The sequence below is a fragment of the Pieris rapae genome, chromosome 10 (genome assembly GCF_905147795.1).
Source record: "Pieris rapae chromosome 10, ilPieRapa1.1, whole genome shotgun sequence".
NCBI classification, from domain to species: Eukaryota; Metazoa; Arthropoda; class Insecta; order Lepidoptera; family Pieridae; genus Pieris; species Pieris rapae.
Genome location: NC_059518.1, coordinates 8,756,206 through 8,781,984, shown reverse-complemented (window position 1 = coordinate 8,781,984; position 25,779 = coordinate 8,756,206). Strand labels below are relative to the sequence as shown.

General features: G+C 30.2%; 7 protein-coding genes across 8 annotated transcripts in view; 3 read left to right on the top strand and 4 right to left on the bottom strand.

Moving 5' to 3' along the window:
• Positions 1–926: 926 nt before the first annotated feature.
• Positions 927–6,701, bottom strand: LOC110994002 (aminoacylase-1A). The gene is made up of 9 exons (XM_045629746.1): positions 6,466–6,701; positions 5,331–5,497; positions 4,541–4,712; positions 3,874–4,020; positions 3,132–3,202; positions 2,461–2,577; positions 1,811–1,906; positions 1,440–1,570; positions 927–1,177 (listed from the first exon to the last, which is right to left on the bottom strand). The coding sequence occupies exons 1-9, from the start codon at positions 6,617–6,619 to the stop codon at positions 967–969; spliced, it is 1,266 nt and encodes a 421-aa protein (XP_045485702.1). The 5' UTR covers positions 6,620–6,701; the 3' UTR covers positions 927–966.
• Positions 6,702–6,897: 196 nt separating this feature from the next.
• LOC123689484 (protein bric-a-brac 2-like) lies at positions 6,898–10,019 on the bottom strand. Its single transcript, XM_045629747.1, has 8 exons — positions 9,815–10,019; positions 9,557–9,697; positions 9,348–9,479; positions 9,169–9,267; positions 8,925–8,989; positions 8,582–8,706; positions 8,257–8,440; positions 6,898–7,277 (listed from the first exon to the last, which is right to left on the bottom strand). Exons 1-8 carry the CDS (start codon positions 9,890–9,892, stop codon positions 7,067–7,069), a joined length of 1,035 nt encoding a protein of 344 aa, XP_045485703.1. The 5' UTR covers positions 9,893–10,019; the 3' UTR covers positions 6,898–7,066.
• A 157-nt stretch (positions 10,020–10,176) lies between these two features.
• Positions 10,177–12,002, top strand: LOC110994004 (L-2-hydroxyglutarate dehydrogenase, mitochondrial). The gene is made up of 4 exons (XM_022260470.2): positions 10,177–10,362; positions 10,437–11,309; positions 11,401–11,621; positions 11,756–12,002. Exons 1-4 carry the CDS (start codon positions 10,289–10,291, stop codon positions 11,914–11,916), a joined length of 1,329 nt encoding a protein of 442 aa, XP_022116162.2. The 5' UTR covers positions 10,177–10,288; the 3' UTR covers positions 11,917–12,002.
• A 175-nt stretch (positions 12,003–12,177) lies between these two features.
• LOC110994005 (post-GPI attachment to proteins factor 2) lies at positions 12,178–13,713 on the bottom strand. 2 transcript variants are annotated; one of them, XM_022260472.2, is made up of 4 exons: positions 13,257–13,713; positions 13,146–13,178; positions 12,852–13,070; positions 12,178–12,774 (listed from the first exon to the last, which is right to left on the bottom strand). In XM_022260472.2, exons 1-4 carry the CDS (start codon positions 13,555–13,557, stop codon positions 12,647–12,649), a joined length of 681 nt encoding a protein of 226 aa, XP_022116164.2. In that variant the 5' UTR covers positions 13,558–13,713; the 3' UTR covers positions 12,178–12,646. The 2 variants fall into 2 exon arrangements, with proteins under 2 accessions (XP_022116164.2, XP_022116163.2); XM_022260471.2 differs by having other exon boundaries at positions 13,146–13,713.
• Positions 13,714–14,633: 920 nt separating this feature from the next.
• LOC110994017 (coiled-coil domain-containing protein 191) lies at positions 14,634–19,628 on the top strand. The gene is made up of 7 exons (XM_022260485.2): positions 14,634–14,753; positions 14,835–15,650; positions 16,031–16,251; positions 16,782–16,927; positions 17,372–17,755; positions 18,342–18,496; positions 19,487–19,628. The coding sequence occupies exons 2-7, from the start codon at positions 14,935–14,937 to the stop codon at positions 19,626–19,628; spliced, it is 1,764 nt and encodes a 587-aa protein (XP_022116177.2). The 5' UTR covers positions 14,634–14,753; positions 14,835–14,934.
• Positions 19,629–19,735: 107 nt separating this feature from the next.
• On the bottom strand, positions 19,736–23,189 carry LOC110994019 (palmitoyltransferase ZDHHC23-A). The gene is made up of 6 exons (XM_022260486.2): positions 22,765–23,189; positions 22,451–22,657; positions 22,096–22,173; positions 21,820–21,996; positions 21,313–21,416; positions 19,736–20,707 (listed from the first exon to the last, which is right to left on the bottom strand). The coding sequence occupies exons 1-6, from the start codon at positions 22,956–22,958 to the stop codon at positions 20,676–20,678; spliced, it is 792 nt and encodes a 263-aa protein (XP_022116178.1). The 5' UTR covers positions 22,959–23,189; the 3' UTR covers positions 19,736–20,675.
• An 879-nt stretch (positions 23,190–24,068) lies between these two features.
• The window catches only part of LOC110993998 (tropomyosin-1, isoforms 33/34), a 73,788-nt gene continuing 72,077 nt past the window's right edge, over positions 24,069–25,779 (top strand). The window contains exon 1 of the mRNA XM_022260463.2: positions 24,069–24,276. Within this exon, the coding sequence (XP_022116155.2) occupies positions 24,268–24,276 (9 nt within the window). The 5' untranslated portion in view covers positions 24,069–24,267. The remainder of the gene's footprint in view (positions 24,277–25,779) is intronic.

Below are 25,779 nucleotides of genomic sequence, written 5' to 3'. Positions count from 1 at the left end.
ACTGTATCACAAATCAAACTCAGATAAATAATTGAGACGCGCTTTAGAGCAAAATAAATATGTAATTTCATCGTTCATTCAGATACATATATTTTAGATACAAATATATATAATTTTTTTTTTAATAATCAGATCTAAATTTACATATTTCCTCGATTCTTTTATAGAAATAAAATTTTTTCCTCAATTGGACGCTAAACAGTTTACTCAGCGAATCCCAATTGTTCCAGAGAATTCATTTGTTCGCTAAAAGCGTGACTATTCTCAAATCCACCGACGCTCGGCAAACAGAGAGCGGCGGCTGCGAAAAAGTCCTTTTAAAAATGTTGCGGCACGTACGAGGCGCCCATTACAGTGGAGCACCGCGCGCTGTTGATTTAGCGATCTACATCAACTTCACAATACATAATTTTTCTCATACAGAAATTTCTTCTACGAAAATCACTTGAGCAATATTTTACTAAACTCTGGGTAAGAAACTACATTTACATTTCGCGATACATTAGGCAGGCCAACCAATTAGGTAATTAATTGATAAAGTGAAATTCAGTTCAATATGCATTCTAGTATTTATATCTCTTATTAATATAAAGCCTATTTTTCTACGCTGTCAAATAGGCTAAGGATTTTATCCTTTATGTCATCAAAATCAAAATGGATATCTCTTGATATAGGTGAACCTAATCTATAACCTAAACCTAATCTATACTTAATCTATAACCGAATATAATAACAGATTATCGTATATTCTTGATGGAATAAAATGCAGTCGTTTTAAAATATATATTTATTTAATTTCAGGCAAGTCTTAAAACCTAAACATACCTAAGGATGATCATCTACTTGTTAATTCCGCGTTCGGGACCCAATATAAGTTGTAGTTTTAAGAGCCATTGGATTATTATTAGAATTCTACATTAGTTACATTGTAGTCTTAGATTTTTTAATGTTAAGTAAATTAAGTTATTATTCTGGTACATTGCTTAATTTCATAACAATATTTTTGACAACTTGAATGCCTTGTATGAATGTTTCAATGTTGACATATTCATCGTTATTATGTACACGTGAAATCGTGTTTATGCTAGGATTAAAACCAATCGCCGGGATTCCGAGTTTTCTAACTACCACCATGTCTGACGTGGCAGTTAACACCACTGGTTTTAAGGTGATATTCCTGAAATAAAACTTTACATTCATTTACTAGAAAATTTGCAATCCAGAAAATTGAACCATTGATGATTTTACAACAATCTATCCTTAATTCGTCGGTTTTTAGGTAACATATTTCATTACGATGTTTTCTATCATATGACTAAATACGCACATATAATAACAAACTCATTAGTTAGGTTAAGAAGTGACATGCTTCACAATTCATCAACATAATTCTTGTGCTATATATATTATGGGTTTGTCTTAAATAAATTATGTCTCACATCTCCGCAGCAGCCTCCAGCATAGCATTCCAATAACGGTTGTTCTCTAGAGTTGTTGCAGGCGACACCTCATCACGACGAAGGTACTCCACAGTTTTTCCTGGACCCGTCACATTTTGCCACGTGTCAATCTGTGTAAATACAAGGTACATATGAGATCATAGCAGTATTGATATTGTGTACCTTGCGTATTTATATTATTTAATATAAATTAATTTTTTTACCATATCGTATTGCTATAGTATTAATTTAGCGAGATAAATAAATTTACTTGGCCAAGTAGTTTAAAATACAAAACAAGTGTAAGTGCGAGAAATAAATAGATATTAACATTGTTAATGAAAATTAAGGATAACAAGATTTAGTTTTACCATTTGTTGTATATCAGAGATGCTAACGTCGGTAGCCAGTCTCATATCAATGACCACATTTACAAGGCTCGGTAAAATGTTTGTTGCTATTCCAGTCTGCAATAAATATTATATAATTAGTTAATTGTATATATATAGTCTAGTCAACAAGTTCAAAAACGTGAAAAATAGAGATAAAGGTCCTAAAAATATGAGCGGTAGCTCATTCGATTCGGAATCACCTCTAGAAAAATGTTTTCGGTACAGGTTAAAAATTGCAATTGTTATTAGCAAAATAATATGAAAACAAAATGATATTTCGTTTTTTGTTAATAACAGTTTTCATTAATGTTTATTAATTTGTAAAAGAAGTTTTAATAGTTATAAAAAACAATATTTCTACAATTCAACGCTAACGTGTTACTGAAAATTTAAATGATAGTAGATGGTTTGGTCTAATGATTTGAAAGACTGCCAACCTTAGGTGGAACTCAGATCTTCCTTTCTATATATGTAATTAATATTTGCTTGTATGTTGGTAAGCACGGGAAAACCGGCATGCCTTCAACCGAAAAATCGACGATAAGACAAGTACCAACTCAGGGCTGATCTCGTACTTATCTATCAATAAAAGAGACAAACAATCTAATGCCATAGACAATTGTAATTACCTTAACGATATTGACATTCATAGAAGTAAATCGTCCCAATCTTGCATTATTCCCCCTCGCCATTACTTCTTTCTGTTCCTTTTGATATTGCAATATGCAATTCAATATGTAGTCAAGCTGAAATTGTTGTCATGTGGTATTAGCCGTTTATGCCAGTTCTTCTTACCCGCTCTACGCCCTTGACTTGCGAACTGGTTGTAAATGTAAATTTACGATTAATTTAATTTGTTTTTCTTGACGTTCATAAGTGTAAAAGTTTACCTATATGAATAAAGATATTTTGATTTGATATGTTAAGGGTAATCTACAATTTACTCCGATTTATCAATAAATAATTAGTGAGTTTTTATAACTTAGCATTTAGATCTCAACTTTGAGTTCGAATGCTGTCGTTGACGTGTTTGGTAGTTTCGTTGGTAAGATTCAGAATGTAATCCGGAGGTATTAGGTTCAATTCACCGTGAATTTCCTTGACCCCGAATATTTAAAAAATTGCAGTAATACACAGAAATTGAAAAATTAATCTGTCCGATACTTCGAAGAATTTTTCTACAATTTTAAAGCGAATCTGCCCCGATGTATTGAGATACATTTAACATACACCAAATCAATATACCTCTTTATTCTTCTCCCTAATAATTCTGAAGTTTTTTTTTTTATTATGAAATTACCTTCTCAATAACGCCTTTTTCCGCAATTTCCGAGCCATGTCCCCCTTGCCCATAAAATGTCATATTTATTTCTGAAATAAAAATATAAGGTACCTACATATTTTAATGCAGTTAATTTCGGCTTAGGTTTTGATATAATGGTTAAATTATGTTGTGTCAGTGTGCAGTGACTCTAGAAGATAAACTTAAGTTTATGAAAAATTGCTTAATTGTATAAAACTCTTTTGTATCTAGCCATATAAAAAACCATTTAAAGAACAACAAAAACTCAATTTGAATAAAATACTTGATAAAAAGACATAATTAAAATAATTAATACGAAACAATTGAAAATTTAAATCAACTTGAAAATGACGCTATACTTTTTAATACAATGACGTAAATGATAGCTAAACTGGTCCGTCCATGGAGTGTATTGTGATCAACATATTTTGAAAGATTATAGACCAGTGCAGGTTATATCCGTAAATCTACGCCGGAATAGCTAACAACTACTATATATATGTATAATTGATGTAATGTAATGTAACTACTACGTAACATTCTACCTTTTAATTATGTAAAACAAATTTGCAGGATTGTATGAATTTGTACCCCATAAGATACCATACTTGCAAATAAATAAATACGATTATCACGATTACCATAATAATAAACAAATTCACGAAAACATTACATATATATGTGACGAGGTTAACTCTTAATTAAAATTTTAAGGTAGGCCTAGTTTGTATTTACTTACGCCAAGGTCGTCTGTCCATGTACGTAGCAAGATAAGTGTTATCAGGTGACGTCAGACCTTCATCAAGCACGAAGCCGACGTTAAGTCTTTTAAAATCACCACTTTTTATAAACGCCTTAATTCCACGAAAGCCTCCAACTTCTTCGTCTGTAATGTTAATTAGTGAACTTTAGTGTTAGGAGACCTAAAATTAGTATTATTTATTTACACTTCGTTACTATATACAAAAAACATACATATTAAAAAGCAGGTTACATAAGTCATTACGCAACGGGCGGCCTTATCGGAAACAAGCAATTCCTTCTAGGTAACCCTTATTTCGAAGAATAAAAAAATAAACACCTACAGATACCGTACAAGAAGTGCATAAATAATTAACAAAAAACTCAATTTAACAAATAAAATATCTATAACTAAAATAAAGTGAAATCTCAACAATTTACCAATAATTAATATATGAACAATAAATGTATAACCAAAAATTTAATTAACTAATCCAAGGGTAAATTGAGTCAGATATAAATTTAAGGAATTCAATAGCAGGATACTTTGCGCAGTAAAGTACGAGTGATAGAATTCAGTTTTATGACTGGGAGTTTGAACAATTATAACACATAAAATTATTATGTCTGTTGTATTTATAATAAATTCGTAATTAAAAATTAACCTGGCAAAACCGTAATATGAATAGTCCGCTGTAAAGTGATATTATTGTTTTTCAGCTCTTTGATCGCCTCAAAATGTTGTATTGCAAGGGATTTTGTGTCTTGGGCCCCGCGCCCGTACAGGTCTCCGTTGTCATCAATAACTGCCGCAAACGGTGGGTACTTCCATAAATTCTATGAAAAAAAAAACTTATTTCCTTTCTACAAGCATTATCTTTTTACATTATAAAGTTTCATTGCAGAGCAATGTCGACTTAGTGGCTTCAGCGAGCGACTCTCATCCCTGATGTCGTAGGTTTGATCTCCGTCTGTGCACCAATGGACTTACTTCGAAAGGAAGAAGTAAAAAGTATGAAGGAAAACATCGACATGTCTAAATTTCGAAGACGTGGGTCAGGCACAGGAGACGGATCACCTACTTGTCTATTAAAAGATCTCGAAACAGTTTAAGAAATCTGATGCCCAGACCTGAAGAGGCCGTAGCTGATTATTATTATTAAAGTTTCATTATCCAATGCGTAATGAGGTGTCACCAAACACTGATTTAACTTCCAAAAGTTTTAAGGTTACGACCCCCACTCTTGTTTCAAGACATAATTGACTGAAATTCAATATTTAGGTAATTAGAATAGCTTGGTCACAAAATGATATTCACTCAGTCAGCACTCGGTACAATATGAGCCGAATTGAGTTAGATCGAATATACCGAATTATTATGATATAAGTACATGTACTACAAGTACAGGACTACAGTACAGTAGTGTAACTACATGTATATTTACTATAGCATACATCGTAGGCAGGAACAACGTCAGAGTGTGTGTTCAGCATGATACTAGGCAGGTCGGGCTTGGCTCCAATCCATGTAAGTACACAGACTGGAAAACCTTCTGGGCGATAAACTCTCAACGGTAGGCTTATCTCGTCTGCCAATCGTTGCCAAAACTCTACCACTAAATCTGTAAGAATAAGTGAAAATTAATACAAGACGTTGGAAGAACAGTGTTCCATACTTTTAATTTTAACTTAGTTAAAAACTTATTAATAAATAGGCGAACCTATTCACTTTTAAAATGTAGATTGTTGATAACTGCTGGCACGATGTTTTGATCTTTTTAACTATAGTGTTTTGCATAAACCTTTAGAAAATCTTTATTGTTATGATAATATAATACGCATAGGTACTTACGTATTCGTATTATTATTTATGAACACAATTGGTTATTATAAAATTATTTTTATGATAATAATCAATGGCATGACTTTTAAAACTCTAAGAACCACTCACTATTTAATGAATAATTACATATATAATATATGCTCAATAGTGTTCAATTTGTTTAACCTACTAACACTACTATATTCTCGTATACGAAGAGGTCGTCAGTTATTCTATAATAAACGATTTAATAATTATATATTATTAAACCGTTTATTATAGATATACATATGTTATAACGAAAACAGTTAAATGTTAGTTAATATGAAATTAATTTGTATTTACTTAGCTGGTTGTATTAAAACGTTGTATTGACGAGATATTATCAATCTTAAATAATAATAGTAAGATTGTAAACTGACAATGGTTACTAAAGATATACGAATAATAAAGTAAGATATTGGTTGGTTAATATAACATATAAGTCATATATGACCTTACGTATTTTTTTTCAACTGTTCCAACAATTTGTGAAAACAACACAAAATTTCAAGCTAAAAAAATTAGTTTTTTTAACTTTAAACAACCATTTGCATGGTAACTCAGTTACAATATTATTTCCTTTAATTATTCTTCAATCAATATTACGAAAATAACCTCGAATTTAACGTAAAAAAAGCAATGTTATGTCATTGCTTTTTGTCAGCAATACAATATAATATTATAAAAAACAAATACTTTATTACACATAAAAAATTATATACAAACCATAATTCTCCGTTTTGCTTGAATCAATCCGAATATATTCTTGAAGATGTTGCACAGCTGATAAGTTATTCTCTGGCAAACCCTTTAATAAACTCTTATGTGTGTAAAGACACAATATATCCTTTACTAGCAGTATTAGCCATAAAAACTTCATTTTTATTACCGTATACCGTTAACTATATTAATTTAATAAATTCCAATATAATACTGTCACTACCGCACAGGCGTTTTGTACAGAATGTTATACTAGAATGTAATACTAATTTCGAGAAACCAGCAATATATTATAACATATGATAAAATTAATTACCGATATAAGTGACATAATTATCAATTATATATTGCTTATTCTAAATGACTTCCATCTATGATTTCTTCTAAAGTTGATATCCTTTTTTATTTATTTTTAAATGGGAAAAATGAAATATGATAAAGGAAAAATGTTTTATTTTATCTTTTTCCATTTACAATACCTATACTAGGAAGAAAAAATAAAATCATATTTATGTAAAATAATGTTTTAAAAACTGATAATGTAACAATGATATTATTGATAAAACACCTTTAATTACTAATGCATAATTGTTAAGTTTTTAACTAGCTAATTGTTTTTAGAAACATCTGCTAAATCAGGCAGATCTCCAACAATTTCACTAGTTATAAACTCTATATTTTCTTCTTCCTCCTCGTCCTGCTTTTCTCTTTCTTTCTCTTGTTGTGCTTCTAATTCATACAGGGCTGAGTAAACAGAGTTTTTCTCGATCTTTTGAAGTATTTTCTTGTCGTGGAAACTGTGATTGTGGGGATTCGATCTGTGCATAAAAGGTTTTAAACTTAAGATGTATCTACATATTAATATTTTTTTTATTTATGCAGTTGTGTGTAAAATAAATTGAACAATTCGGTCAGCATGTTTGTTTGTACATACATAAAGTAGTGAGATAGTTTACACATTTATGATACTGAAAAAAATCGGACATTTCACTCAACAAATAATTTCAATGAATAATTTTATGTATTTTAACTATTCATTAAACAAACATACTATAGTTTGGATCGAGACAATAAACGTATGTTATCTATATTTTATTACTTAACTTAGATCATGAATATTAGAATAGACAGTATCTCGCTGGCCACAATATATATATATATATAGTAACTCCTTATTACATTATTTACATACTAACGTATGTAAATAATGTAATAAAGAGTTTATATTAAAGTAGGTGTATTTAAAAGTGAATATTCTTTAATTTGATGGCCAAACACAGGTGGAGTTTGTATACTTTACAATTTAAATGAAATTAATTGAACATACATATTATATATATATTATTCAACATGTTATCTTCTGCTTGGTAAGTGCAATATTATACTGCATTTTTTGTCTTTATTTTGGTTTAAGCACGTCTTTTATAACCGGATTAAAGCGGGATAATTAAAGGCAATATGTAGAATCTACGATATAAAAGTATTACATAACAAGGGTTAAACGATTCTTCAGTAGAATTGCATGATTATGACCTAGTTTGTCAAGTTTATTGAACTACTTTATCTAATATTGTATAATAGTATATTATTTATAAATAATATTTATAATTTATTGGATTGAACTAAATAAATAACATTCACATATGCATAGGAAATACTATACATAGTACTATGTCGAGCCACTGGATGAAGTGAAATTTTAATGAGTGGCAATTATAATTGCTTTAATAAAGTTTTATTAAATCAATTATAATGCTTCATGAATTCCAAGTTTGGAATTTTATTTTTTTTACTTACCGATTTAACACAACATTGTCCTTTGTGACAAGAGAAGCCATGCACTTGATGTTTCTGTAGTCAATGCACCGCCATCGCTTCACGCCCGAATTTTGTGTTGATTGGAGATTATAAATATACCTGTTCAAGATAACTTGCAAGGCTCCACGAATTGATACAGTGAATTGTAGATTTGATGATTTAACTGAAAAAAAAAATGTAGTTTAGCCAAGAAATGCAATCTTAAAAAAAATCACCCGAGAGACTTAAAAAATATCAGTGTGGAAACATTTAGTTAAGTCAAATTTAACGTAAATTTGTTGTTAGTTATTTTGTCTGAAAGTACCTTCAATGTCATTAGGTTTGTTAACTTCTTGTGAATCCTCACAGACAGAATCTTCATGTGTTTCAAATCCTATGGAATAATCATTATCGTCATCTCTATCCATTGATTTATTTATATTAATTTTCCTGTAATTAAAAAAAAACATATAATCACTTAATATTCATAAACAGTATGGAGCATATGGCAGTGGACCTGATTTAAATTAGTACAATTAAAAAAAAAATTTATAGTGCAGAGAAATATTGCTTGAATACCACAATGATATAATTAATGGCACTTGTGTTATTAAAAACAACACAAGTGCCATTAATAAATGTAATTCATCATTCCATGTAAGACTTACCCTGAAGCTGGACTGCTTTCTGGTTTTATAGATAGATTTCTGTTTATAATAGGCAACCTTGAGACCTATAATTACAAACATATTAGTTATTTTTAAGAGCTTAAGTAGTGTTTGAAAAAAAAAATATTTTGTTTCATGTATAGTACATATAAATGTAAGTTAAGGAATAAATGAGTCTAAATAAGTAAACATTTCAAATAAATGGGATGTAAGAGTGTTGTTTGTTTCAAAGACCACAGGTTACCTGTTGTACAAAATGTTCAGTTTTCATTCGTTTTGCAGAACCAGGAGTATCATAGCTAGGTTCACTAGTCTGAGCTACATTTGAATTTTTTTCATTTTGCTAAAAAGAAGGAGTCAAATGACAAATTATTGTTATAAATTTAATATGTAATTTTAACATTATTCTTTGTTTATACTTACAATAGTTTCAAGGCCTTTAATTTGAAGTGATTTTCCAGCATCCATAAATGCTGTTAAGCTTGCTGGTGGAACCATTACCTCCCCTGTGTATATATATTCCAGTAACAATGTAAGAATAGAATGAGAGACATTCTGAAAAGAATGAATTTAATTTTGAATATTAAATACTTTAATTTCTAACTGTGGCAAACATAATTTAAACCACTTACATTGAGGAATATTACTGGATGTGTGGAAGGCACTGACGTAATTAACTCCTTCAAATATGGGCTGGAAAGGGCTATCATAACTTGGTGCACTTTAACAAAATGCCCATCTGCTGCCAAAGTCATGTCAACAAATTCTCCATTCTAAAGACAAAGACAATAGGATTTGCAGCTGAATGCATAGGGCAAATGTTAGGAAAAATGATTACAAAATTTCTGTTTTTCAAATCTTGTAAACAAGATTTTAGGCTATGCACTTACCTGTTGCAAAGCACAAAATCCCCCACAAATATTAGTTTTATGAGAATCCCATGTTAACGAAAATTGAGAATGTGTCATTTTTAAACAAGTGCTTGTCTTCACAAAACCGAATATTCATAAAATGTAAACAATTTACAATGCCCTTTTCAAGTTTTACAATATGATGATTAACATATTTTGTATATATTTGGGAAATTCTAGGTAAAAGAATAGTGAAATTAAGTAAATTGTACTCCAGACAATTGACAACTACAAAATAATATTAATGCAGTGTTTGTTATTCTATAATTTTATGTTAGTCTATATAGCGAAAAACATAGACTATAGTGATATCGTAACAAAGTCATAACAAATAAAAAAATCCGCTTGTTTGTTAATTCAATGATGTTTATTTTATTTTTGTAGTTTGTATTGAAAGGTTGTTTTGCGTTTAAATTTTTTGTACTGCTATCAGTCTATAATACTAGTTATAAAATGGCCAATTTACTCAAAGTGCGTACATTTTCGACATACTGTTCAAGAAATCATTATTTATTCAATACCCGACGGTATATATCTAAAAACATTTCTTATTTCTTACCACTACAAATTAATCTTTTTTAGCTCGATAAAATATTTTCAGATATAGTCATAGCTCCCAACCATGTTACGATATCGTTATAGTTGGCGGGGGTATTGTTGGATCAGCTTCCGCGAGGGAATTGGCTTTAAGACATCCGGGCCTAAAGATAGCTTTGATAGAAAAAGAAAATAAGTTTGCGGTTCATCAAAGTGGAAACAATAGTGGTGTAATTCATGCAGGTATATATTACAAGCCGGGGTCCTTAAAAGCCAAGCTCTGTGTCAAGGGTCTTAATTTGTCGTATAAATATTTTGACGAAAAGGGAATTAAATATTCCAAATGTGGCAAACTCATAGTAGCTGCTGACAAAATGGAAGTGCCACGCCTTCTTGATTTATATGACAGGGGAATACAAAACGGAGTTAAGGACCTCAGATTAATGGATGCTAAAGAAATGAAGGAATTAGAGCCATTTGTTAAAGGACTACAAGGTATATGGTCACCTCATACGGGAATTGTTGATTGGGGTGCAGTAACCCAATACTATGTTAAAGATTTTGAAAATTGTGGGGGTAAGACTTATCTAAACTTTGAAGTGAAAAGGTTCTTTGAAGGTGAAAATTCTGAATATCCTGTTGTCATTTCTGATAATAAGGAAAACACAGTTAAGGCAAAATATGTTCTTACCTGTTGTGGTTTGCATTCAGATACTGTTGCTATATTAACAGGATGCCCCGAAGAACCAAAAATTATCCCATTTAGAGGAGAATATCTATATCTCCTCCCTCAAAAAAAAAATCTTGCTAAAGCTAATATTTACCCTGTACCAGATCCAAGATTTCCCTTTCTTGGTGTTCATATAACACCGAGAATTGATGGACGTGTAATTTTAGGACCAAATGCAATTTTAGCTTTTTGTAAGGAAGGCTACAGGTAAACTTTTATATCATGAAGAATATTATTATAAACTAAATAAATTTCAGATGTTTTTTAATTAGGGTGTAAAAACAAACAATTTTTATAGATGGAGTGATTTTAACGTAAAAGAGCTTAAAGACATATTATCATTCTCTGGCTTTCAAAAAATGGCTTTTAAATATGCTGGATTTGGATTGAAAGAAATGTCCAGATCAATTTTCATTCCTTTACAAATTAAGCAAATACAAAAATACATTCAGGAGATAACAAGTGCTGATGTGGAGAGTGGGCCCGCAGGAGTCAGGGCTCAAGCCATGGGCAAAGATGGTATTTATGTTTCAATTTAAACACTATCAACACATTAACACTATCTTATCAACATGCATATATAAATATATCAACATAAAAGTTAAATTATATATGGATTATTTGGAAATCAATATTTAATATTTTTATTTCAGGAACACTTATAGAAGACTTCGTATTTGATTCTAAACCAGGTTCTGGTGCAATAGGAAGCAGGGTACTACACTGTAGAAATGCCCCTTCCCCTGGAGCCACATCATCATTAGCTATTGCACAAATGATAGCAGACAGAATAAAGGAAGAGTTTAAGCTTTAAACCTCATTATAATATTATTTTTCTATTTTATACAATAAGCAAAATATTTCTTTCCACTATTAATTATGAAATGTGATATAGGTAAGAATACTAATTTATATAATATTTTATGAATATTTTTATTTATATGTATGTTAAAATTAATCTATTTATATCTTTTTACTACAATAATGAGCTAATAAAGTTTTAAAAGGAATTTTACTTGTTTCAATAGCCACTCACCATTTATATTTCTTTTGAAGAGAATGAAATGCAAGAAAGTAGGTAATTATTTTGCTGCTTATTTATTCAACAACAACATAACACAACAATGTCAATCAGTCCTATTAGCTATCCTAATAAAATATATTTTTTTAAATATTTATTTTAATTAACACTTAATACAACAAGTCAAGTCTTCTATAGAACATGTTAACATTCAGTCATATAGTAAGATAGCTATTATTTATTTAAGTAGGTACTACTATTACATTGCATGCAATTAAAAATTTATTTTGCTCATGAGACAACTAGTAAATCTTAGGTATATTATAAAATAACATTTGTGCTATTAGGCTTGAAGTTAGTGGCTGTACATCTCTGATAATTTTATTACTCATACAATATTTTTGTGACAACCCTTTGGCTCAATTTCTAACCATTTTCAAAAATTAAATGACTTAGTTGTTCTTGAATTATAATAACCCTTCATTTCTTCTTGTACCACAAAAATATTGTTAATAATCCTGAGTCATTCTATTGTGACACCTTTTCTAGTGAAATACAAATATTGTACTTTAAGGTCATATATTGTTGTCATATGAAATAATATGTTACTGACAACCACAATGTACTCTGAGAATGCAAACATCGAATATACTGCAAAAAGAAATATTTTGGTAAAATAATATATATGTAATTCAGAGTAATCCATACTTTAATAACATGATACTTACCATATGGTTCGCAAAGTCGATTATGCCTTAGAAAAAAATAAGCTGCAAAAGCAAAAGAACCCACATTTGTAAAGAAAGCTCTCCATTTTAGTTTTACTGAATAAGTTTCCAATGGAGAAACTACTGGATGCCGTCTATATTTAGTCAACATCATACTAGTGAAGAACATGTAGAATATTGATGTTCCAATAAACGTTTTAAAGCAGGCTTCGTGATATGCTGGAAAGAATATGTTTGATTTCATGTATTAGGATTGTGAAAATACCTACGAGAAATCATCAAACTTCAACTTACGATAATTAAGTGATGAAGTCCAATATGTTAATCCTAATAATGATAAATTTTCTATTAGATTTAGAGCAACTGATAATTTAACCACAATAATACAAAATTTACTAATAATACTTCGGTAATATTCCCAACGTAAATAAATAATGAAGAACCTCAGCGGTGCGTGGATGTATATGGCAGTTTTCCATATTGTTCTTTGGGGTTCATAATTTCCGATTGAAGCTGATATTGACGGGAAGACATTTGGTACTTTACAATGCGTATTATTAGCTTTATCGAAGTCTTTGATTATAGTGAATACGACACAAACTATAAACGCAAATAAAGGCAAAGACACTGTGCACAATCCCAACTTTGTAATTGGAATCTTAATAAAATACTTTCTATCGGACGCATTATGAAGAGGTAGATACATCGGCTGGGGTTTTTAAAATTTATAAATAAATAATAAACTTAATCTCATGGATCTAACTCTTAATAATAAATACAGCAGTGCACTTATGCAATGCCACTAATGCAGTATTTTGCAGGTTGCGGTTTACTGCCCGCATTTTTAAGCGTTAAGCAAAGTAGTAGAAGTGTTTGACATTTGACTTCTTGGTCAAAAGTCATTCATAGTTAAACCTCATGTCTAACCTACGGTGGTCTATCATAGATCGTAGATCATAAATGATTCATCGATCATCCAAATTTGATTGGAACTAGCATTTTACTACTTCGCCTGGCCTTTTAGGGGCTTATATTATATTTAAAGCTCCGAATCTTAAAGTCGAAAAGCCTGAACGAACGAATACATTATATATTCTAGTACTACACTAAAAGTACAAAAAGTTTAAAATCGCTAACAAGCAAATCTCTTCTTTCGAACCATAACTTTCTAAAAAACATAAATTCCTAACATGAATCGAGTGTTTCAGTATTCAAAACTGTTTTATAATGTGCTTTATATAATTATATATAAAAATTTAATAATTTAAATAACTATTCGTAAAGTATGTGGATCACCTTAATAGTAAACAGTTATTTCTTTCATTATTACCAAATAATGAAATGAATAACCCTTACAGGTGATTATTCTTAGTAAACTTTGTAGTCAGGTAAACACATGGTACCTACAGCTTAATACTTGACGTATCTTAGCTACAGTATAATAATATATTGATCAAACCGTTACCTTGAAACTCACAGCTTTTTCTGGAAAGAGTTGAGTTGGTTAGATGTGAAAATATCATTATCAAAAAAAAATAAAGACTAAAAACCGTTTGTACAACTTAAAATATGTTTGTTTTATATACAATTACGTAAAAGATAAAATGGAAGAACTTTTATCAAAAGATATTTTTAGGGACTACGAATTGTCAAGACATGATCCTGACTTCGTCTCATCAGACGTTATTCTCCGGTTACAGATAAGAAGACACATGGTAAGTACCTATCATAGGACGTCGGTCATCTCGCTGCAACCTCAGTTAAGCGTTGAACTGCCTACTAACTTAACTTAGTAGTACTAAGATATGTTTTGTATATATAGAATTTCATTTAAAGTCAATTATTTCAACAGGCAAAGGACACACATTCACATAGAAACTTATCAAAGACTGAGACAAAACCGTACGTAAGCACCAAAGTAATATGTGATTATTTAAATATTAAAAGATATATAGTCATTATAACGGTATATATTTATTACAGAAAGTTTAAGCGAAAAGTATTTAATAACTCATTTACTGTAAATAAAGAAATCGCAAAAGTCCGCAGCTTATTCAGAAGTATAGACGCAAAAAATAATCTTATGTCGAAGAAACACAGAATTCCAAATAATATAATACCAATATCCAACAATCCATGCGATGATTTTCGACTTATAAAAAGTGAAGTAGATACTTTTGTACAGAATTCTACTGAAATATCTGATTTAAAGGTTGAAAACGCTGATACATTTAAGATTTTACCAAAGATCAAACGACAGGCTTTTGATTTTGATAAATCAGTGCCCAAGTTACAGAAAAACGAAATAGCAAAGGAGGTTAAACAAAAGAAACAAAACACAGTTGACACATTTGATGATGTGGAGACCTTTGTAGATGATTTTAGTTTTAGTAGTAATAACGATTTGCAATCCCTTTTAGTAATGATGACACTTTCATCTAATTATAATGATGACGTAAGTTTCGAGGATGATGGCGACAAGGAACGGACAAAAAACAATCTTTATCCACAAATTGACAATCAACTTGAAGAATATGACACCGAACAAAACGCGGAAATAACTGATATTTTAAAAATTTCCTCTTTTAAAAAAGAAAACACAGATCATAAAAACAATATAGCAAGAAAATATGTTGATAAATGGAAAATGTATGTTAAAATAAAAGCTGAACAGAAGTATAAACACACAAGGAAAGAGGCCGTTGATAAATTTTTAGATAGGCTTAAACAAGCCAAAAACACTACACCTGAAGATCGAGCTAAAGTGCTTGTTCGGGATTACAATAGTTATCATCACAGGTACCGGACAACCCAAAATATGTAACTTTTCTATTTTAAGTTTATCACACTTAACTTGATTATATTTGTATACGTTTAGTAGTTTTATTTTTTAGGCCAGCATGATATAAAAGAAAAAAATATTAGCTAGCTTAAATTGCATTTAATTAATATGCCTAATAGTTATTTTTTTTGCTGATTTTATTTAAAATTAAAATCTGCAAATCTTGTTATGCAGTACGAAATTGACAATAAGTAAAATTGACATAATGAAATACGGCTTAATCATGCAATAGAGATTTTTAGTATTTCCTTTTTAACTGGGATAATAATTTAAAAAAGTAATACGGTTTACATCATTGTGGAACAATTATTTTAGACTACTTATTTATTTCTTATAGGTACAAAATGCAAAAGCATATAATTGCATTACAGAAAGCTAAACTTGAGCAGCAGAATAAAGTAATAGAAGAATTGAAATATAATAAAATAATCGAGGCTTCCAAGCAGTCGTTGAGTTGTATGAAAGATGAAGTGAGGAAAACCTATTATGAAATCGACAAACATTTAAAACCAAAGATAAAATGTTTAACGAATGAACTCAACATTACGGAAATAGAAGGTAATATCCGTCTCGAAATTATATAGTCAAAATCAAGTATTTCTTTTATAAGATTTTTAAATTATAATATATTTTAAATATGAGACTCTGACGGGATCTCTGTTTTACGTTAGTGTTGTAAATTAAAAGAAATTAAAAAATAAACACGATGAACCTTTTTTGTAACATTAATAATAAGCGTAAAAGTAATATATACACATTATTAGACACAAAAATTACATATACAAATTGTATATCATGTGAAGATAACTAGAATAAGTAAGACCGAAAATACGGAGAGTATTTTAGGTATATAGGAACCTCTAAACCTATATGAAGGTATTAAATTTTGTCGAAATAAATTCATAATAATTAACATTCTTAACTGGCCTTTTATTTAAAGCACTTAAGCTTGATTAGCTCAAAATATTTGGATGGAAATTAAAGGATTTATAATGGCTAAAACAACTTGCCTATTTTAGATTCGGTAAGGTGTTGAAGCCATGAAGTCCTATGGGAGCTAAATCTAATCGCCATAAATTTGCTTTCAGAGCCCTCATTGGTTCTACAATGTTTAAAAGTGCCAAAATTTTTACAAAGGATGGAAGCGAGAGCGCGCGAAAGGGACGAAAAACATGCGGTAATAAGAGAAAGGCGTAAACAAATCGAGGAAGAAAAGTTAAGACTAAAACAGCAGGTATTGTATTATAAATGTGTAAACTATAAAATTACTAAGTGACATTATCGTGTGCCCATGGATTTGTATTTCAATTTTACACATTACTCGAACGGCGATGGAAAGCTCAAAGCATCGTGAGCAAATCTTTGAATTAACAAACGAGGCGACGCGGACGTGCTCTAGGTATAACTCCCGTATATCAAAATCTAATACATTTGTGACATTCGGGAGTCAATCTCTCCTATGTCAAAAAAGTTGATTTTGAATTCCATATACGGAAATAGTTTTTAGGAAGTCGCTAATTTGAATTCTACCATTACTAAAATTACATGAAAGACTAGAAATGTTTCTGCCCTGTTATAGTATTTAAATGTTAAAGAAGGAATTATATTATATGTTACTTCTTCCTTGTATTTTTCCTTCCTTCCTTTGCGAATGTATATGTTTACCGTCGCGTCGTAGGCAGAGCTGGCAAAAGCTGAAATGGATAAAGAGGAAAAAACTAAACGCATAAAAGACTTGAAACAAAAAAGAAGAAAGGAAAAAATTGAAAACATTCGTAAAAAGCAACACGCAGAACGAATGAGAGCACTAATGGTTATGGCCGATTTACATTACGAGAAGAGTTTATTGGTACGATACGGTGTGCGGCCATTTCAGATTTTAATACAAATAAAACGGGACAATCTAGATCGAGCGATGGCGCATCACAAATTTCAATTAATTAAAAATATATTTTTACATTGGATGTTTTATACGGAGGATATGTGGTTTGAGAGAAATTTTACGGCTGAGGAACATTATAGAAAAAAGGTGTTAAGGCGAGCATTTGATTCTCTAAAGAAGGTAGGAATTTTCCTCATACAATAGTTATTACTGGGTTTTATAAACAATTTTCCTTATGATTCAATATACATATTTTATAAATTAATATGTTTACCATTAACTTAATCTTAAGCACGTCAATATTAAAGTATTCGACTTAAGAATAGTTTGCTTATACATATTGCTTTTTAATCGACAGCTAGTATTTTTGAACATCCCTAATGTATTCTTTACGTGAGGGATGTTCTAAAGTAATACTTTGTCAAATTCTATTTAATGTAATTACTATTGTAGGTAAAACATTTTATTATAAAGATTTTTGTATTAAGTGATTGACTTTTGTTTACTGTGATTTCTGGTTCAAATATTTTAGGGATCTAGATATTCTGAAATATAAAAAAAATATAAAAATACGTATTTTATTTAGTTTAATAAGAAAATCACAAGCTTCTGAAATACTTACAGTTTTATGACATTAGATGCCTCAGACACGTGTTCTGATGTAATATGTGCTTGAATTGTTAACTGTTGACTGCATCAAGTAATTATTTAATTAATTAATATATTTTTTTACGAATGTAAAACATCATCATTGATAATATTGCAGAACCATCACAATTATATTATGAAGAAGCAAGTCGCCGAAGATTACTACGATTTGTATGTGACTCAATTAGTATTTAGAAAGTTTTGCGAGGGCATCAAAGCCGTTAAACAGGAGATTGAATTAAAATGGGCAGCAGCTGTTAAGTATCACAATTGGTATGTATTTTATTAAAATTCAATTTTCATGAAACCGTATTGTGAAACTTCTTATGCCACTTACAACAAGGTTGCGATTTACGCCCCTAGGGAGAGATAAAGCGAGAGTAAATGCTTCCTCTTTCATTTCCACATTACGAATTTTCATTTTTTTCTTTTTTCCGTGCGGAGGGATTCCACGCACAATTTTATTAAACCCGTATCACTGACAAATGATGTAAACGTAATATTTAAAAAAAATGTAAATAACAGGCATTTGAAGTCGTTTATTAATTTAAAATAATTAAAGATATAATTTAGTCAATTTCGATGAACTTGGTCTGTTGTATGATGCGAATATAAGTTGTTCAAATCTAAAAGTATCTTCTCTTGATATAAATGAATGAATGTCGTATATATACTAAAATAGTTACGGAGCATATATGGAATACTTGACGGAACTTTGGAACTAAATAACAATTGACATGATTGTTTTTTTAAAATAAATATTCTATGTCGGTGCTGCCAACCTATTATCATTATAATAATTATGATAGGGAATTGATAAATTTCTAAGTAAGATTCAGCGTCAAAACTTAGCGCTAATTATGAGTAGGTATTGAGTTGCGTGTGAAAAAAAAACTCAAACTAAAAACTTGGATTTTGACATATAAGGCATTCACGGATTTAAAAAAAAACTATTAGTTCTCTTATAAACATCGTTACCTCGTTAATCAAATACACTATAATATATACATTTAGTAAACAACAAAAAATGCTTATATTTTATTCAAACCCGATAGCAGTAGTCAGCTCGATATGAAATGCCAAGCGCAATGCCCCCGTCATAGTTCGTGCAAGTCTCGATATATATATATATATATCTCTGTTTGACATATTAATGATAACAGAATCTGGATTGGACAGGTTCTACAGATATACAATGAGCAAATCGATTTTTTATCGGAGAATTTAACTAAATTAATATTTAAATGTATGCTTGTTTTTCAGTAATATCATTTTCAAGACTTTCACATGTTGGAGGGCTTTGCCTGCGTTAAATGCACTCAAGCGAGACCAAGAGGCTCGCAAACGTAAATGGAGAGAGAAAGTCATGCTGGTTCTACCAGATTATAGCCCCCCAGATGACTGATTTCATGACTTCATTTCCTGATCATGGGTCATTTTACATTAGTTTTTGAGGAATGTAATTTTTATTGGATATGGATTCTGTTAGGGTTTTATACAATAAACAATGCGATAGTAATAAATTATTTTTATTTTATAAAATATTTGATTTTCTTATGTTTACATCAAGATTATGTATCTTAAAAAAACAAATATACGAAAGTACAATTCCCGCCAACAAGCTCTGACATAACTTTAAATATTTCAATACGTCATAGTCACATCTAGTCTATGGTGTCAAAAATGTTTAAACATTTGAAACTTCTATGATCTTAAAAGTACTGAGTCTGGTATATGTAAAATACTTTACTATAATACTTGATACGTATAACTAATGGTGTAAGATAATTTTACTCAGTAACATGTCTATAAAACAGGTATTATCAGTAATTAAATTTAAACAGCTATTAAAGAGCCATAATTAGTAACAAGATTGTTTCATTATTTCTGTGCATTTTCGTACTTGTGATGAATCTACCGCTTGCAGTAAATGTATTTTGCAATGACTCAATGTTACATCACTGATCTATAATATGAGTTAAGACCGGCCATAACCAAAGACTGATGTAGGTCATCAACCCTCGGAGTCTGAATATCAATAACTATTTTAATTTAACACTGTTACTATATAAGTTTTTAACACCCCCTTACATGATTGTACGTTTTTATATAAGGTATACGTCTTGAAATAAATTAGCCGAGTGTAACTGAAATGTATCAGCTCACTATACCCAGCTGCGTTTACAAGTACATTTGATAAAAGATATTTAAAAAATACTGCTCACATAAATACATTCAATTTTCAATGTAAATCAAGCAATTTTTTAAGCATTGATCTGCAAAATTACAGCATTTAGTAGAATAACTAGGCTATCGAGAAATCGATAGTAGTCATACTACTGTAGTATAGTATGATACGCTGATATAGAATTATAAATAAATTACTATACCACTTCTGTGAGCTATTATAAGAAATATTGTATAAACTTGATAATTTCTCCAAAACTGTAATTCAAACTTCAACCAGCCTTCTCCACTGTGGAGCTAAAACAAACGTAAAATATTATTTATACTTTAAATTTAGACGCACTTAGCTCGTCCAATGTCGTAAAAATTCGTCAAGGGGATGTAATTTGTTGAATAGATTTATTATCTGTGAAGAAGTAAAGGAATAAAATTCTAATATAACTAAAGTAGAGTAGTCATAAATAGGTAAACTAAAGCTGTATGTAGCCACCAGATGTAGCATGTTACATATGTAGTAATAATTTAGTTCATATTATAGTAAGAAAATAATGAGGCTATGCTACATCTCAAGTCTTAAACTTTCAAATAAATCTATACAGGCAATTTAAATCAGCTTACATATCGGTATTTGTATAAAAAGTATTAAAATTAAATAATAAACAAATTTACTTTATATACAGGAGATCATGCCATATTCATTTATCAAGTAACCTTCTCATCAATATTATCCTCTTGAAAAATGTGTCAATACTCTTAAAACTAGATTGAATGGCATTGGACATTGCAGAATATAGATCTGGTTATATACAAAATACTAGTTGCTATGAGCCTTAGATTTATTCAGTGGCCAAATTTAGTCACATAAACAAAATTAAGTTTAATAATACATTAGGTATACTTACCAAAATACTTCGGAAGGTAGATAAACACTTGTTGGAGAATAACTAAGATAATTATTGATAAGTACCCAATTGCATAAACACATGTTACAAAGCATAATGCATAGCTGAAAACATAAATAGTGAATCAACATTATATGATTTAAGGAACATTTTCTACTGTCTCCATAGCCGAGTTATCCTAAGTCTTGGTTTTAATGTGGCAAACTACTTTTCATACTGACGGACACTAAAGATTATTTATAATGAATGTGTTAGCTAATGGTTATCTTCTTATTCAACAAGCTGAAAATCTGCTTTATTTTATATTTAACTATAAAATAGAATTAATCAATATTATAATAGTATTCATATTATCAATTTACATATCAAGTGATAAATTTGATGGTACATGAAAAGTCCCTCAATGCAGATTCCGTATGCTTCAAATCCTGATTTTGATTCAATACAAACTGTTTATTACCTCACATGCAAGCATTTGTACTTAAGAAAGTAGTAAAAAAGACTTACTTAAATTCAAAATAAGCATCAGTGCAATCTTCAGGTATCATCAGAGAGCCATACAATACCATGGGATGACATATAGTTGTGAGTCCCAAGTTAGCACCAAAAGCAAGTGTTGCCAATGCAAATAATTGCCCATATACAAAATAAATATAATTTGGTCTAAAAACACAACAATCCCACCTGTAACATTCAAACAATTAATTAGTTTTCGACATTTATATTGGCATTTTTTTTTATATAGAGAATACATACAGACTAGGGAATGTTGGATATACTTACCAAATAGAGTGAAAGTATCGTTCATTTACTTCCAATTGACAGACTTGGCAGTAATATGAATCAGAAGTTAATACAGGACTGAAAAATATATTTACTTTATTCAAATTACCATAAATATTAACTGTTATTTAGTTTGTGGTAGAAGTTTCTTTTAAATTGTTAAGGTTCAAATTTTTATTAGGATATTACACCAGTTGCCTTTTAATAGTAATCAGTTAAATATGAAATAATTGTAATGTTATATACAGCTAATAGTAATTAGACTTCATTTTTCAAGATGCCATAATATCAAAAACTTTAAAGACCTTTTTTAGAGCACATTTTAAAACTCTTTGGTATGCAGTAACAAACATACCTGTATTCTTTACCTTTTGTACCCAAATATAATTCATGATCAGCAATTGCTTTCATCCTATTGAAACAATAGCACGTTCCAGCCAACAGTAATAAAAATATAAAGTTTTCTAATTGAGTTATTTGTAGTAATGATAAAACCCCTAGCTCATATACAAGAAACATACAAATTCCTGATGATAATGTCCATGAATAGAAGAAGGGGGACCTGAAAAAATTACAAATTCATAAATATACATATTAATATTGCTTATATATACATTTATATTTCTTGCAGTGAAGCATTTCAGCATGTTAAGGAATGTATTGACTCACCGATTTTTCTGTCTAGGACGTGATTGAACATATAAAGCGCCCATTCCAATAAAAATCATAACAATTATGGTGACGGTTAGAGATATTGTTGCTATCAATAGCAGAAGTGGTAACAAAATAAAAGGCACGACCGTGTCCCTGTCCCATTTTTTATTCGATTTACTTGTTCCGTGGGGTAAAATATCCTGAGACATTATTGGGGCGAAAATCTAAGTACATAATAGTTTTATTTTGCTGTTTCCGTATGTTGCGCCTAAAATAACAGAATACCAATATGTGTCTCTAATAATATCTTCATTTAACTTTCCTATTCAAACATGTTTTTATTTAACTTTACAATGAACCTATTAGTAATTATGTAAATTCTTGTTAATAGTTAAATAATAATGCTCTTTCACACATACGAAATACAAATTAATATTATTTTGTGTTATGATTTATGAATCATTTTTGATTCACTTGTCAATTGTGAATTGTCAAAATTCAATTTGACTTTAATGTGTAGTACGTCACATTGTCATGATAAAAGTCCTTTTCAATACCAATTTTTAAAATACTGAAGTCCTTCGAAAAATTAATTTAATTTTTCTTAAAATCTACCCAACAATTAAGTATATAATTACTAATTATCAGCACTCCATGAATGTAACAAGCCTTTTAATTTTCTGTAGTAGCAATCACTGAAGCGTAAGCATATTTGCGCGATTCTGGCGCCATTTACGTTTCATTATTCCAACATACAATTTTAATTACCTTTTCCTTTTGTTTATCAATATCGGAATGATTTAAATCAATAAAACAATTTAATTTTTGACGCAGCTTCTTTGTATGATTAATATCTAGAAAATTGGGTAGATATAAAAAATGGATAAAACTTAAATTAAACAATTGTTTTATTCATTATTTTCATAACAATAAATGATAATTAATTGGATATGGGTAGATAATATTAATTAAAATATATATTTTAATATAAAAATCCTCAGAATACAGTAGATTTTTATTCTGCCCATCGTGACCGTTGATAATATATGCGGTGTATGTGGTATACATCTCTTACATATATACATACCTAATTAATAAGATTTATTAACATATTATGTATGAACATTTTAGCAATATTTCTATACCTTGTTACAATTAGTTTACAATGGCCTCGTTTGGTTACGGTTCGCTTAACTTAGCAAGTTAGGCAGGAAGACCAATTCGCCGGTAGTTTTTTATGGTACCTACAGAGTACAGGCTACATCTATATGGCATAGCAAACGTCAGTCAACAAGAGATTGCGCGCGCACGCGTACAAGGCATAATATTTTTTATGTGGTCCGCGTACGACGACATAACCCAGTATTGATCGGGCTTCTACCGCGGAACGGTGTCTTGGAAATGTGATATGGACATTGCGCGTTTAATCAATGCGCTGTAATTATTTAATTCAAGGCGACTGAACGGCGATTTCATAATGGAGTGATTTAATGGCGAATTTGTAACGTCAACGGAGCGATGTCGAAGGTAGGTTTCAGAAATAATATTTTGGAAAACGCAGACCCTTTAACGAGTTTGAATGATAAGCAAGGACGGAGCCTGCGCTCATGTACTGAATATTTTTCAGCCATATTTTTAACTGCATCGACTTCGTGCCTTAATATATGTAACGCTAAACTGCATATAAATGTTGAAGTATAATTTAAAAAACATTAAGTTATCTTTGTCTTTATCTAAGTAACACACCTATATCTACCAAAGCATTTACCTTAGACAAATGACGATAAACGACTCAATTCTTTTTCACAATGTGGGTACCGGTGTAATAATTTTTCTATCTAACTATACTTCTTCATTATATTTCAGTTGAAAAACAATTTTTAGTCATAACAACTTAAGCAATACATCGTTGTATTGTATTAACCGGCGCAAATTACCTACTAAAAAATAACCAATTGCCTCCATACTATGAGGTAATAGGTACCTACAGTTAATTAGACAGTAAGGATTCTTTGTTAATACATAATCGTTATCAATGTAGATCTTTTGTTGATCAATTGTCTTGATATGACCTCATTTAAGGATCTGCGGCGTAAAGTAGGTATTTCTTGTTCGTATTGGCCTTCATCGTCTATTAGAATAATGAGTATCATCATTCTTAGTGTCCGGCTATAAACACAATTTTTGATGGAAAATCACAGACTATATATGAATTGTCCCAATATATATGAAATAAACAAAATGTCGGAAAGAATTTTGCACTGTTAAAATGTATGAAATTTTGAAAACTCTCGAAGAGATTTAATTCTTTGTTCGTAACTGTTATATGTTTCACATAAAATTTTGCAAAACATACACATATTTTTCACTGTTTGCAATCCTTTAATTTTATTATTAATATTTCGACCCGTTAACCGTGCGGGCTTTTTAAACAAGAATTTAACATTCATCTTATTTAATTAAAATTGCGATAATGAAAGGCAAACTTAATACGGTAAAACTATTCTCTAACTGCGGCCTGGCCTGGCTTGAACATTTTATTTATGAATTATTTCCAAAAGAAACAACCCTAAATGTTATATAGGGCTAATTTTGTCGGTTAGTTTTTGAGATTATCTGTTAAATTTTTCAAAAAATATTCTTTCCCGTTAATCATAATATTAGTATATAAATAAATAATTTCAATTTGACGAGGCATTATATTATAGGAGAGATCGATTGTAAATATCGTACATAAGGATGTCAAATGTAAAGAATTAGGAGTGACACAGATATACATCACCATACAGAACCCTTAACTAACTTGTGAAGTTCACATACCAAGAATAATAGTGACGTCAATGTTTTTTCTTGAAGGTCTCAGGACGGTGCATTGACACAGACGAGGTAGCTAATCTAAGAGCGCCAGCTATGAGGCCAAAAAGTTATAGAAATATGCAATAGAAAGAACGATGGGAATCGGTATCACGTACTGTACATAGTATAGTCTAGGCCTAGGGCATGAAATGTACTGTCTGACAGGTGTTATGT